Genomic DNA, 15,832 nt, shown 5'->3' on the forward strand with positions numbered 1-15,832 from the left:
GGTCCTCCATGGACCATACGAACGGTGAACGGACGAACGGTTCCCTCAAGCACTCAACAACATCAGTCATCAACCAACACAACCAACCACAACAAAACGAACACAACTCACTTGGCCTTATCTTAAGAAGCAGTAAACGATCCGATTCCTTTTGAGTTGAGTAGTAAAGGAGTAAGTGCCTTTTTTGTTTAGCATAGTGACTGTAGTAACTTAATTATTAACCTGACATTTTAGCACTCATTAGAGAGAGAATCACAAAATGTATCGACCAATCTAAAGTGTTGTTATCAATATCTTGTATGGTTATCTCCACGAAAGTAAAACCAAAACTGACTATATGTGTTAAACTTGCACAAACCGAATGAAATGATTGGGGTAGGTGTATGGCTCTGGGGAGTGGGATTCTTTTACAGGGATTTCCCTTTTCAGGGTATTTATCCCATTTTGTTGACAAGGCAGTACAAACCCATGAATATCTCTATTTTGTGGGCGAGGAATCCGATGGAACCATCGCCGTCCCCCTTTTTACTTACAAGGAAGGGAAATGTTCCCCAAATAATATATATATTTTTAATTTACAATTGATTTATTATGTTATCCTCCATACAAATACACCCTTTTTTAACAATTTTTTTTTGTCTCTTCTCCTGTTAGGGGCAAGACCCCACCTTTTACTACATGTATTTTCCTTACTTTTTCCTTTAGAGAGTTTGTCGGTAAAGCAGTACAAACCCACGTATATCCCCCCTATTTATGGGGCGAGAAATTTAATGGAACCATCGCTGACCCCTTACGCCCCCCCCTTTCTACTTACAAGGGGGGGAAATGTCCCCCAAATAAAAAATATATACTTTTACTAGTCAGACATGTTTATAGAATCTAGGGAATATGTTCGGTAAGGCAGTATAGGTACCCTATAGGGAAATTCGTTAAAACCAGTCTGATCCTACCTGGGAAATGGGTCTTGTTTTACTAAAATTGGTTATTAGCAAATTTCCTTTATAGGGAATAAGCATTTTTTTTTTCTTAACACAAATAAAAAAAAACTTGAATTCAATCAATTTCAAGACACAATCATTTTAGCATCTGTATTAAATATATTTTTAAACCTATGGATGCTCACAACGTGAAACACTGTATTTCCACAGTAGTTGCAGGTTCGTTACAGCTTTTTTAGTTCCGTCACCACTTAGTTTTGGCGTATTTCCCCTATATAGGGAATAAGCTATTACCGTAGTACTCATGGTAAGACCTGGACCCGGGGCCGATTTACTTTTTCGTTTTGAGGTCCCTAGAGGCCAAAAACACCATCCGTTCAAAATCATATATATATATATATATATATATATATATATATATATATATATATGGGTATACTAGTGGAAATACCCGTGCTTCCCTACAGAAACTTTCAAATTGGTTGAAATTATTGATAAATTAGTGTTTAAGTGCCTACAACCTTCAGTGAACAATTCAGCTACATCCTGCTTTGCTCCAACCGATGCCATATTAAAGCAGCTATTATAATGTCTCACCCGGTCCATCAAGTGTGTATGCTTAGGGTAGTGCCCATGACCAAACGGCATAAAGGTTCAGGTAGGTGCCATAGGTGCTGCAAAGTAGTAAAGTAGCTTTGCACTTTACCACCATTGCAGTACATGTCCAGTGTTTATTCTTTCCATTTAAGGTCTCGCAGTACTTAGGGCCCTTTCACCGCCACTGATTGCCCGCCACAGCTTTAACATTATTTTAAATGGGACCTTTCACACGCAGCCACTGTAGTTGCCCGCCACTACACAGTGGCCGAGCAGTGTCTCCTCGCGCAACTGCAAAGGCGGCAACTCGTCACGGGGCATTGAATTAAATGGGAGCTTTCACACGTAGCAACCAGTGGCCGCCACCGTGGATGAGCGCGCAGCTACTATTTTGAATCAGTTCACGTGCATACTGAAAAGACAAACGCACTATGGTAGTTGTTGAGTGTTTTCGTGTTGAATTATTTGTTTGTGAAAATGAGTGATAAATAAAGAAGAAAAATATAGAGGACATTGCTGAAAAAGAAAAAGACAAAGGAAAACAACAGAAGAGAATAAACCAAATAAAAGAAGACAAAGTGGATACTGAAGATCTAATTTGCGAAATTGAAAAGTAACCGGCAATTTGGTATAGTACGCCTGTGTCTTTGCCTTATTTTCTTTATTATCAATGCGAGAAGAAGGAGATGTTCATTGTTCGACAACATTTTCACAACTGCCATTGTACAGTGGCTATGTAGTAGAGTGGCTTGTAAGTTGCCTGTATCATCCACTGCAGTTTCCCGGCCGGTAACTGGTGGCGGACACCGGTGGCCGCCACCAGTGGCCTCGTGTGAAAGGGCCCTTACATTTGAACGTTATGGTCCCTTTCGCCACCGAGCTATCTCGTTCATAGTCTATTTTCTGATTGTATGTCATTGCTCATAGATTTTTCACCATCATCCATTGAATCTTTGTCGAATGTCTTTCAGGATGAGTTTGTTCATAATTTTTGCTTGCTTTCTTCACCTGTTTTTTTCCTTTGTTTGTCTGTTCACCTGCTACGCCGTTTACGCCTTGATGTATTTTGTTCAGATTCCGGGATTGGCTGATAATTGGGAGAAACGGGCTCTTTTTGTGGCTCTAAAACATCGAAGTACCCACTAGACAGGGATTGTGTAAATCTGAGTCTTTTCACGGGATTACGTTAATCGCCAAACTTGACATATAATTCACCATTCCGATAAACCTCAAAACAAATATGAATAGTTGTGAAGCCGCAACCAGCTCACACAACCCACCAAAGGTAAACGGCTTAAACATTTCATAGAAGTATTCCCTGAAAATTAAGGTAATTATTCCCGTTACTGTCGTGGGATAAGATTGAGAAGTAGTCCCAGTTCCTCACAACATGTTCAACAATTGCTTCGCGCACAGTTAGTGTGTGTAAGGTGAATTATGAATGAGAGTGAAGTAAATAAACTCGCACCATCTCCTCTGATGTGAATGATATTAAGTGGAACGAACTCGTCATTAACATTTAAAATCTCAGTGTCCATACTATGAAACGGTTTAAACAACTACAAAAATGTTAACAGAACTATAGGTATCATAAGATCTTAAATATTAAAATGCAATAAAAAACTAAGCTCCATTCTACTTTCTTCAACACTAATTTATCTATCTAATATATAAAATTCTCGTGTCACAGTGTTTGTCTGCAAACTCCTCTGGAACGACTTCACCGATCGTTATGAAATTTGGTGTGTAAATTCTGTAGGTATGCGAATCGGACGTAAACTATTTCCCGTTTCGAAATTCTTAAAAGGGCTCCGCCCCAGTGGCTCTGGAGTTTCCCATGTTAACCTTATGAGAAATGGAATTAATGAATCTTAACAGCTGTTTCAATTAAACAAGTTGGTTCTGTTCTATGATGTTCAATAGCATTTAAGTTACAAGGATTACCAACAGGGTGCAGCACTATTATTTCTTTTACATTTTTGACAACAGCTAATTTGCAACCAAAAGGTGAGTGAGCGTAGCGAACGAACTTCAACCTGGAGGCGAGTGAGCGTAGCGAACGAGCTAACCTGAAGGCAAGTGAGCGCAGCAAACGAGCTCCAACCTAAAGGTGAGTGAGCGTAGCGAACGAGCTCCAACCCAAAGGTGAGCGAGCGTAGCGAACGGACTTCAACCAGGACGTGATTGAGCGATGCGAACGAGATCATCTTGAAAATTAAACGTAACGGTACTTTCTTTCCATCGGTCTGTCTTAGGGGAAACCTATAACTTAGGCGATACGAAGTTCGCCGGGTCAGCTAGTCTATATATATAATAGGCTAAGCCGTTTTTTGTTAATCTAACTCCTCCGTTATTATTCGCCCGATTTTGACGTTTGAGGTCTCCAAATAAAGGTGATACGTGTAGTTGTGCCCAACGGTATTAAATTTTTGATAAAATGACTTATGACTGTCATTCGTTTTGAAATAACGCCTGTAATAGTTTGAAATTGCTCGAATTCGAGCAACAAGTGCACTAGTCTCACATATATTAGAAGTGGATAATATTAATAGTCAAAGATAAAACTAAAAAGTGAAAAAGTCCAAAAAATTAGGTTAACTTCACTGACATACAACTATGATGTTTATATGGTCCGAAATAACCTTAGTAAACTTAATTTTTATTCTAATATTACAGCTGATGATTAAATAAATTGCTGACAAATGAAAACAAAACCCAAAACTAATTATTCTTGCTAAACAAACTCCATGCTAACTTTGACCTCCTGTGGGGTCCATTGGGAATTTTGTAAAATCGCTTCTTATTGTTTGCCTACGCTATGAGAGGAATATGTATGCAAAATCGCATGCTACTAGGTGATATGGTTTGGCCTGTGCGTTGATCGGAATTTCGCATTTATATATAGATATATAAAAATATATGTCCGTTAGCGTGATAACTCGAGCTGTTCAAGGTTAACACATGATACACCCAAGAGCGTTAGTTTTCAGAGATCCGATTTTGACAAAATTTGGTATAAACAAGTAAACCTACATTTATTTGAACAAGTTCGCAAAACCAGCATGATCAGACTATGGGAACAGGGGTTTATGGGGGGTTTTACGGGCTAAACATTGGGTTTTCCCATTTTTGACCCAAAAAACATAAAATTTAGCAATTTCTTTACAAACCATTTTGTAGAGCTTAAAAAAATAAATAATTTAGTATACTGAAGCATTATTATGCGCCTAATGGTTATGGAGAAAATCCCAACAAAATTTTTAATTCAAAATTCCTGTGTTATTCTTATGGAGAATAAGTAAACTATGTTGTAGTCTGCTTGTTTATTAAAATATTTTGATCAAATTTGGAAAATGCATTTAGTTATTACTAAACTACAGTATTAACATTTTATACATTAAAACAAACACTTTAACTCTCCTTGTTGCAGCAAACCTAAGTACTTTTTAAACTAATTCTATATTTAAATAGGAAATAAATTTGATATTTTTAAGTAGACATTTTAGTGTAAATCCAATCAGGCAAAGGGGTACTTTAGTTTTGTTACCTATTCTGTAAGCATTTATTGAACTGAATTAAAGTTGAGCCATTCCAAACATTCACACCTACCTGATTTCTAATCACTAATTTACTTATATTCAGCAAGTTTTTGTCATTTTAAATACTTTGCTCTGTTTATTAAAATCATATTCTTCAATTGCAGGAATACAATCTGTGAAAAATGAAGAGCTCAGAAAGGTAGTGTAACGGTATCAGGGAGAAAACAAGAATTAAAGTGGACAAACAAGTCACAGAGAAAGAGAGAGAGGAGAGAAGAAGATGAATATGTAACTGAGAATCAGAGCAGTCTCAGTTGTAAGTTGGTGGGCAGTAGCAGTAGGCTCTAGGCAGTCAGCCACTATGCAGGATAGTGAGCGAGAAGCCTTTACACCGAATCCAACGTGAGTTGAAATAATTTACAGACTCTTAAATATAACCTATATTAAATATTTATTCATATGTAAAAGAAAAGTATAGTTTAATGTGGTCAGAGTTAACCATTCTAGGAATATTGAGATGTTATAACATATTTATAAATGACACAACTTACTGTTTACACCCAAGTCTTAAGTGTTTTCTAATCTCTATAAATACAAGTACTTGTTCCAAATTATTTGTTTGAATGAGAATTTTTTTTAGAAATCTTCTACTTTTTGTCAAGTACTTGGTTGAAAATTGTGATTGATGTTTAAAATTTATATATCTTAAGTAACGAAATGAGTGTTAGTAAGGAAACATGTTTTGTATTAAAATAGTAAAATAACGTACTACTTTTGGTTTATAATACAATACAATATTCTGTATTGTTCATTCGTTAAGAATTACAATAGTGTCAATACAATAGTGAATTGTACGTGTTAATTTCCATAATTTTCATAAAATTCCTTTATTGAGTAGAAGGGTCTTGCGTTTAGCCACTTCTTCAACTCCTGGTGTAGCTTATAGCTGAAACAGTCAATAATCAAAACTCATTATTAATTTGACACAAATTGTACATAAATAATGGTGTTTAAGTAATTAAATGAATACTACGTAACATTTTTAATAAACTTAAAATTATTCAGGTATCATATACAATAATTCATTTTGAACACAAACACTGAACAATGCAGTTTAAAATACTTAATGATGAGGCAATAATCTAATCTTAATGAGTAAATATAAAATACCGCAGCAAACCTGCCGACTAAGTGAATTTCGATTTGCCTAGATTGATTTTCAGTTAATCTATTAAATTATCATTTATGTTTAACGAGTACCTAAATTTGCTGCTACACAGAGAAACTAATAAAGTCTGTTTTTTATTTAAATATTAATAGCTTAGCATAAAATAAATAAATCTGCCAAGTTTGATCAAAATATATCCATAAACAAGCCAACTACAACAGTTTACAATATTCTCCGTAAGAATAACATAGGAATTTTAAATGAACAATTTTTTTAATTTTCTCTGTAACCGAACAGTGCATTTTATTAGTACAGTTCACCTTTGTACTATACCGGCTCACCCCTTGCTTTGCTGGATAAGTTCCACACACGGGCAGTTAGTCTATGTGGACAAGCAAATGCAAGGTTCCAGGAGGCCGCCACCCTCTTAAAAAAAAACAAAAAAAAAACATGGTAGGTTTTAAAACCCTGATTTGCTGATTTGACTGTATTTAATACATGTTGTTTGTGTATAAAAAATTAAGAATTATTTGATTTGACCATGGGAGTAGAGCCGCAAGGGGGTTTAAGATCTGATGTGAGACAGAAGGCTTTCCAGTGCATATGTAGAACAATTTTCCAAAGTTTCACAAACCGATTGAAAATTTGGTACTGAACAAAGAACCTACAGACAGATAGATGTTAGAGTTTATACAATTGAGATATATATTTTGCTTATCTTGCATGAACCCTTAAGTATCTCAAGAATAATCTTTAAAGTTGTATAAAGATATACAATTTAAAAAGTTGTTATGCATGTTATTTGATCAAAAACACTCTTTAAGTCTGTTTTATGTGGTTTGCAAGTGTCTTAAAAAATCCACCTACTCCCCACTTGTCATAAATAAAATGAGAGTATCCTACACACAAAAATATCTTGTAGTGGAAATTATGTTCACTCAATGTTGCAAAAGTTTGGGGCAAGATAATCATCTCCTCTTTTATGATTATTAAGATTAAACATCAAATTGTAACAGTGAAAGTAACTAGTTAATCTATAGTCTTTGTAGAGTTTAGAGTTTAAATTATAATAGACTTTCTACAAGACTACAAGCTCTTATTTTACTGGACCTTGCAATAACTGTACCGGTAACCCATTGACAATCAAAGTTGATGTTCGACCCACTATAGTTGACCCTCTAGACAGGGAAATAAACCTTGTTATCTATTGAGATAGCTTTTATACTCATATAGTAGATCTAAAAAAAATTCGATATGCAAACTTTTTAAAGTGGTAAAAATGTTTACGAACTTTTTTGTTTGTTCGTAAAAACATATATCTACTAGATGGCAGATATGAGTTGTCATAACTATTGCTTATTTCATTAACAAATAAATGTTCTCAATCATTTCAAAAGCATAGACCTACTTTTTAATAGCACTCAAAATGAAAGAATTACAAACAAATGTGTGTGTGAAAACTATGCACATGAAAATGTTAACGTGTTAGACTAATGGCAAGCCCCATTAGAAGATAAAGGAGTGGTTAGACACAGTAAATAAATTTTATTTCACCTAAAGAGTAGAAAATCCCGTTAATATAGTTTTTTCACTACACTACCATGTTTTTAGCCGTTTTACAAACGTTTATTTTGATATATTTTGATTGATTAGATGATGAAAGCTAGGTATTGCTGTTCATGCTAGCTGTCATCGTCATTATTGTGGGTCGAGCAGGTTTTTACATCCCTAGGGCCTAAAATCATCTGCTTGCTTATTTTCTTAAAACATTATCCTATTCTCTAATACGAGCTATGTCTCTTTGTCTGCTTGTCTGTAATATATATCTCAAAATCCAGTGGAAAGATTTTGACTTAAGTTTGGAATTAGGGACTTATAGCCCTAAAAACGTGATTGGTGACAGCCACTATTCCGGGAAAATTCATATTTCGCTACACACAATTCATTAGAAAATTTAAAAAAAAAACGAGGTGGTAGCCCGTCCTACGTACGGGAATTCAGTAGTCAGTGTCTTGCAGTTTTAATGTGAAAATCCTCTTGTAAACAAATGTTGTGTGACCAAATATGTTTTATTCCATCATAGGCGTATACGATATGCATTTTATCCACAGTATAATACACAGTACAGTATAATAAGTTAATCAGTGTAATAAGTGTATAAGTTATATACAGTATAATATTTGCTAATGTTTTTTTAGCAAACTACAAAATACAGTTAAAAGTATCATCAGTTGTAACTACTGAGCAAAGATTAAGATTACACTTAAGATTACTCGATATGGGAAAATAGTTCCTATCAAATACTGATTATTTTTCTTAGCAGCCCACCAAAACATACCCTAAAGCACTGAGGCATTTCAAGTAAGCTAATTACATCTGGTGGTTTTAATTGGCATAAAAATATTACCAATATTAAAATATTATCAAATTACATAATTTTGTAAACACATCTGTGTTACACAGTTACAAAATTATGTAATTTGAAAAGAAAATTTTAAATGTGAAAGGCATAAAAGTAAGCAAGATAAGCCTTATCACAAGCCCAGGCTTACATTAGTTCCTTGAACATCTCACTAGAAAACCTGACTGTACATTTTGTATACACTACAAAAGCCAGTTAAAAGTTCACAAAAAATCAATTTTAATAGGTTAGTAAAAAAATGACTGCGTCTTCAATGAACTAAAATATTGTAAAGCACATCATGATCATCTAAGCTTGTTTTACTAATAAGAATGAAATTAGGTAGGTGTTAATCATGTCAGTAACGTTGTTATAGGTCGGCCGCTTAGAAAACGACCTTTTCCAGCATTGGTTTAGCATTAGCGCGCAGGTCGTTTTCTAGGCGGCCGAACTATAGTTACTAATATTAGTTTAAAAGCAGCGTCTACGACTTAACAATAAAAAAATTAATAGTAGATATTTTTAAACATACTTCCTAATAGACATAAAATATAATTCCAAATTGACTTCATTTGATGGATAGGGATGATAAATTTAATATAAAGTATAGGTATATTTGTAATTGATAATTTTAATAGTAGGCTACATAGTTTCAAACCCTTAATTTTGTATAAAGCGTGTCAGTTTATTTTTAGAGTTTATGAATTTTTAAATCTAATTTTAATCATTTCCGTATATTTTATGTATGAAAAAAAAAATTAATAACCAGTAATAACAATGTTTTACAAATGTTTTTTTATCTTGAGCTAATTTGTATCTCCTTATTGACCACGCAGATATATTTATATATTTTTCCAATGGCTAAAAGAACAAAATTCAAAAGATTGAGTTCAAATTAAAACTGATATTGAGACATTGAGTTTTATATGAATTGATGCGACAGTCATTTGCTTTAGTTGGTTGATAAAATGTACAGCTTTGGGCCATAAAATCTTGAAGTGGAGTCAGAGTATTTGAGGTAAGATAAAAGAATATAATCTTAAGTACTGTAATTAATGTATTACTATTATCAATATAATCACTAACAAGGCCTAGTTCAAATGCACTAAACCACCTGTTAAAATGGTGGCCAACAAATTACCAAAAGACTTAAATTTTATTCTGTGAGGGTGTCAAATAGTTTCATACCTAGGGCCGAAAATGAGGTTTTGCTGTCTCAAGATTTTTTAAATGATCGAGAGCTGCAAAACAATTTCGGTCCGTGGTACAAACTCTATTTTTCACCACACTATACCCTGTTAAAACTATTATCCACAATAATAATGCACACTATAACAGTCAACACAGCTACAACTTGAAGGTTATGTGAAGAAATAATTTGAGGAATCGGCAAAAATAATAATAATTAGTTGCTTTAAGCAGCGGTGACAATAAAACAAGTCTATTGCAATGCTATGGATACTGATTGTGTATTAAATATATAAGTACCGGAGGACCGAGACGTGCTCGGTTGTAGTTAATTGGGTTTCATAGTTAAAATAAAATAATGTAAACAATCATTTTATGATGTACGAAAAAAAAACATTTTCACCACACTATGATGTTTTTAGCTGTTTTACATATATTAATTAGTGGCTGAAAGTTACGTTTTGCTGGCCATGCCAGCTGTCATCGTCATTTGGGGACCAAGCAGGTTTTTACATCCCAAGGGCCGCAAAACCAGCTGCCCGCTTACTTTCTTAAAAACATGAATGCATATTAAATACACATCAGTATCCATAGCGTTGCAATAGAATTGTTTTTTTGTCACCGCTGCCTAACAACTATCTCGAGCCTACAAAACCTAATTTTCGGCCCTAGGTACGAAATATACTATTTTAATACAATCCATAGACAGACATTTTATCACTGAAATAATAACAACTCTGTAATGTAAAAGCATTGTAAAAGCAAGCAATTAAACAAATTAAAATATGATACAAACAAAATCAAATTACTTTCAAATTGGCTTGTGATAACGATTTTTCGCTTTCTTGATACTACGGTACTTCTAGAGAAATTGAGATTCTGTTTTTTCCTTGGGATTTAGCATACGGTAATATTTTTATGCCAATTAAAACCACCAGATGTAATTAGCTTACTTGAAATGCCTCAGTGCTTTAGGGTATGTTTTGGTGGGCTGCTAAGTAAAATAATCAGTATTTGATAGGAACTAACTAATGTTATTTAAATAGGGAATAAAAGTGATATTTTTAAGGAGACATTTTAGTGTAAATCCAATCAGCAAATGGAAATTTGCTTAGTCTGCAGGTTTGCTGCGGCGGGGGTATTATATATTAGTATAGATTACTAAATACCTTTTAATAATTATTGAGGAGAAAGGAAGTAACTCACCTGAATAAAGAGTCCCAGGAGGTCAATAGATCACATAGAAAGTACACATTAAACTGATATTTTGCCCCTTTTAAGGACTTTTTAGAGGTAGAAGAATGGCAGTTACAGTTCTGGTTACCATTCAGTTACCATTCTACCTTCTACCTCTGAAGAAGTCCCTGAAAGGGGAGAAATATCTGTTAAATGTATACTTTTTACATGTTCTATTGACGTCCTGGGACTCTTTATTCATGTGAGTTAGTTGTGTATCCTTCCTTTCTCCTCAATAATTATTCCAAAGCAAAGTTGCTAAATACTTTTAAAGACAGTTATTTCATTTTTAGAAAGGACATTATCTAATACTAGCTGTTACCCACGGGCTCCCCCCCCCCCTTTTGACTTCATAAGTATATAATAAAACTATTGATTGGTTAAGTTAAGCTGAAGTAATCAAAACAGAATACAGTAAGGCCCAATTCACACCGAACGGACGTCGGGCGGAGACGTGGCACGGACGAGGCACAGACGTGGCAGTGACGTGGCGTGTTCAATGCACACCGAAGGGACGGTGAAGGGACGGTACAGTGGCGAGACAACCTGTATGTAGACTAGACGCTTTGGGTTTTGCTTATTTCTATTAATGTCAATGGTGTTAGTTAATTTCTGTCAACTTAATTAGTACAAACAAAAGAATTGTTCTACTTCCTCACAAAATTTGATATTAAATTCAATGTCGTCTCGCTTAGTGAAGAAACAACTCACAATCTACACACAAAAACAACTCTACACAACAAGGTTGGTGTCCGTTCGGTGTGAATTGGGCCTAATGCAGGGCCGCCCCGAGGGTAATAGACGCCTGGGGCGAGATTTAAATCTTTGCCCCCTCCCCAAAAAAGGGATTTGGGGGTTTTGCGTCAATAGACCGATATGGAATGTTTTGCAAGTATTTTTTTACAAACGTAACAACTATGCTGAACTAAATTACAAAAAACATTGAATTTACAACTCACAACGGACATCACGAAATGACTATGAGATGTAAGAGTTTGAGGTTAGAAACAAGACAGTGTAGGTGGGACGTGTGGGTGAATACGCACTACGCAGTGCGTTTCAGTGTGTGTCTCGGACTCCAGACGTAAAAGTAGTAATAGTACGAGTTGTATATTAAATAACGGTATTTATTTTATGAATAAAACGAAAGCTATATATTGCCTTTTTTTAGAATAGTTATTGCCATTGATAAAATATTTAAGAGTTTCCCGTAAAATGAAAACTTATATATTAATATAATACCCCCGCCGCAGCAAACCTACAGACTAAGCGAATTTCCGTTAACCTGATTGGATTTACACTAAAATGCCTCCATAAAAATATCACATTTATTTCTTATTTAAATAGAATTAGTTTAACGAGTACTTAGGTTTGCTGCAACAGGGAGGGTAAAAGTATTTTTTGTAAAATGTTAATAGTTTAGTAAGAAATGAAAGTATTTTCCAAATTCGATCAAAATATGTTCATAAACAAGCAAACTACAACAGTTGACTTATTCTCCATAAGAATAACATGGGAATTTTTAATTTACAATTTTTTGGAATTTTCTCTGTAACTATTAGGCACACAACAACGCTTCAGTATACTAAATTATTTGTTTTTTTAAGCTCTACAAAATGGTTTGGAAATAAATTGTAAAATTTTCTGTTTTTAGGGACAAAAATAGGAAAAACCTATTTTAACCCCATAAAACCCCATATAAAACCCCGTTCCCATAGTCCGATCATGCTGGTTCGCGAACTCGTTCAAATAAATGTAGGTTTACACGTTTATACCAAATTTCATCAAAATCGGATCATTTTTGCTCGAGTTATCGCGCTAACGGACACATATATATATAAATATATATATATATAAATATATATATATATATATATATATATATATATATATATGAATTTGAACAGATGGTGTTTTTGGCCTCTAGGGACCTCAAAACGAAAAAGTAAATCGGTCCCTGGTCCAGGTCTTACCATGAGTACTACGGTAATAGCTTATTCCCTATATGGGAAATTCGCTAAAATTAAACACAAACCTTCTATTAATTGTTGTTACATAACCCTTTGCATTTCTCCACCTTGTGTGGCATCTTCAGGGTCTTCTTAATCACTTATCGCTAACACTTCATAGTCTAAACCGTATTTACAAAATACTAAAAATACCGGTCACTTACCTAACAACAAAAACAACATAAACAACAAAAATTAGTTTTTGTTAATTGGGGTTGTGGTCTTTTTTTCTTCACTGGAAAGTACAGTTTGTTATCACTCGTGTAGTTTGGCTTAGACAAAGTTCAAGCTGTATATATACACCTTACAGATGTTATGAGAGATATGTAAAACTATAGACAATTAATTATCAGGAAGTAACCATGGATTTAAAATATAGTAATTTAAATATGAATTTAAGTAAATGTTCACTTGTAATTAGCTACTTACTCATTTTTTTAACACAATATTTTTCCACAACATTATAATTTATGAACATGCAACAAATATCAATTCAAAGAAACGGAAAAGAATACACCTGAAACTGGGTTGCTTTGGTTTAAACTTTTTAAATAATGCACTTCAATTTCAGAACTGTTTCATAAGGTAACAGGAACAATACTGACTTATTTTAATTAAATCCTATCATAATCTGTTTACCTGCAGAGAAAATTAGTGCAGAATAACTTTTGTAAGACAAGACAATAAGTTTAAAAAGATATGCTAATTTCATAGATGAATGTATGAATTTACAATTCAATTTCAAACTCCTTTTGTTTCTAATGTAGAGCTGTTCTAATGGTATAATTTCTTCTGGTTACTTTTACAAGTTCAATTGTTCATGTGGAGGGTTGCCATTGTGTTTATACTCACTTACAGTAGACGTTAGAGTGAGGTTTTGTGATAACATGTTAAATTACGGCACTCGAGTAATCTACTAAATGTTTCCACTGCAATTGAAACTGAACACAATAGATTTTACAAACCTTCCTTTTTAGTCTTGGGATCCAAGGCAAAACTCCTCTGGCAAGCAAAACTTTTAGAGGTACACTATCCAAGTGGCACTACCATATCAGAGGCTATATTGCTGGAATGCGTGAGGAAGTGACATATAACACACTATGTCAGCATCTGATCAGCATATAACTGTTTGTTTTCATCGTGTTGTAGTTATCTGCAGAATTGACTTTCTGTTGAAGAGTGGCTCTGACCATCATTAACCATTTATTTTTTATCAGCACAAGTGGTGTTTGAAAAAGTTAAGTCTGTGATCTAATTTTTGTACCAGGTTGAGAACGGTGATATTTTTAAAACTGTCATTAAAAAAAACAAAAAAAAAATCTTATAAGTACTCAACAATTCAACTACTAAGGGCTTTTGTGAGATTTAATGGGGATTTGGGTTGAACTGTTAGTGGATGTATTTACTGCTTGTTCCGTTGAATAATTTAACTAATGGTAAACAAAATAATACTAACCAAAGGTTTGAACTAAGATCGGTTTGTTTATTAAAAAGTCGGAAAAATGTTTTTATGTTTCAAAATGTGAGTATAACGTTTATTTTAGTTTCACAAAATATTATTGTTTACCATTTATAATTTCATTATAATTCAGAGTAGATGTATTATACATGAGTGTAGAATAATACTTGCATAACTTTGTTACAGGATTAGTTGTATCTTTAGTCAGGTTTTATTAAAAGTGCAATGATCAAGGACAGCTAGGTCCAGTTTCCAGTCGAACCATAAAAATACCACTGACTTTGTTAACCATCAGTCCAGTTGTACCGGTTCTTTTACTAACATTAGGTTTTTTATTTAAATAAATTAACTTTTTGTCTGGGGTTTTGTTATTTTATGATTCTCAGCACATTTAGTTGCAGATTAAACTAATTGTTTATTACTATAGCTCTGTAATGGTTTATCATTATGCCGTCCATAACTGACTACAACCATTGACTATTTATATCTATTGTATATTAGCTTTGACTAATACAACGTCAATGATATTAGTCAATGCTAAAACTATCTATGTGTACTATAGGTCACCCCGTGGTCGAAAACTTGACAAAAAATATGTATTGAGCAAACTTTTCTGTTTTCACCCAACGCTGTAAATAAAACAGCAGTGATTGGGATTTCTTCTATTTGTTTTGATTTTCTTTATATATTTTTTTGTTATTTCGCTACCAGCATGGCAACCCATAAGGCGCATGCTATTTTTTAAAACTTGCATTCATTTTTGTGCTTATTTTTGCCTATTTTAATGTATAAAGGGATTCTGCACATCTACAGGCAAAATATGTTTCTAACAGTATACGTAGATTTTACCTGTGATGCACACAAGCTGAGAAAAAAGGTTTTCAAGAAACATGCCTGCCTATTAGGATATTCATCAATTTAACGATATTCTGATCTTGAAAATTTAAATTATTGATAACTTTAATATTGTACGGATATTTTGAGAGCCCCGCTCTATTTTTCTAACCGTTTAGCCAGGGCTCGTCAGGAATACAAGCTATGAGTTATGACGCACACCAACATACAGATCTCCTGTAAAACAAGGTTCAATGTTTCTAGAGACCCCAGAAACATCTCGCTTCTCAGGGTTCTTGAGAATTGTTTTTGTCTAGCTCTCGGGTCAAACACATAACCAGAACAGAATTTGTCTCCAGGACTCAACTTATGGCGTGTCAACGTATGTGTAGGGTTGGCAAGTCATGTACCAAAAAATAACAAACAAGAGAGCTAATTTATGGGTATTATATATATAGTATAT

The 15,832-nt window shown here is 34.0% G+C and overlaps 1 protein-coding gene across 1 annotated transcript in view; it reads left to right on the top strand.

The window, feature by feature from the left end:
- Positions 1–83: 83 nt before the first annotated feature.
- LOC128989926 (facilitated trehalose transporter Tret1-like) overlaps positions 84–15,832 on the top strand; it is a 34,228-nt gene continuing 18,479 nt past the window's right edge. The window contains exons 1-2 of the mRNA XM_054412073.1: positions 84–171; positions 5,239–5,476. Coding sequence (XP_054268048.1) covers positions 5,436–5,476 — 41 coding nt within the window. The 5' untranslated portion in view covers positions 84–171; positions 5,239–5,435. The remainder of the gene's footprint in view (positions 172–5,238; positions 5,477–15,832) is intronic.

The sequence above is a fragment of the Macrosteles quadrilineatus genome, unplaced genomic scaffold (assembly GCF_028750875.1).
Source record: "Macrosteles quadrilineatus isolate MER2022 unplaced genomic scaffold, UCM_ALF_1.0 Scaffold_3__2_contigs__length_128488019, whole genome shotgun sequence".
NCBI lineage: Eukaryota > Metazoa > Arthropoda > Insecta > Hemiptera > Cicadellidae > Macrosteles > Macrosteles quadrilineatus.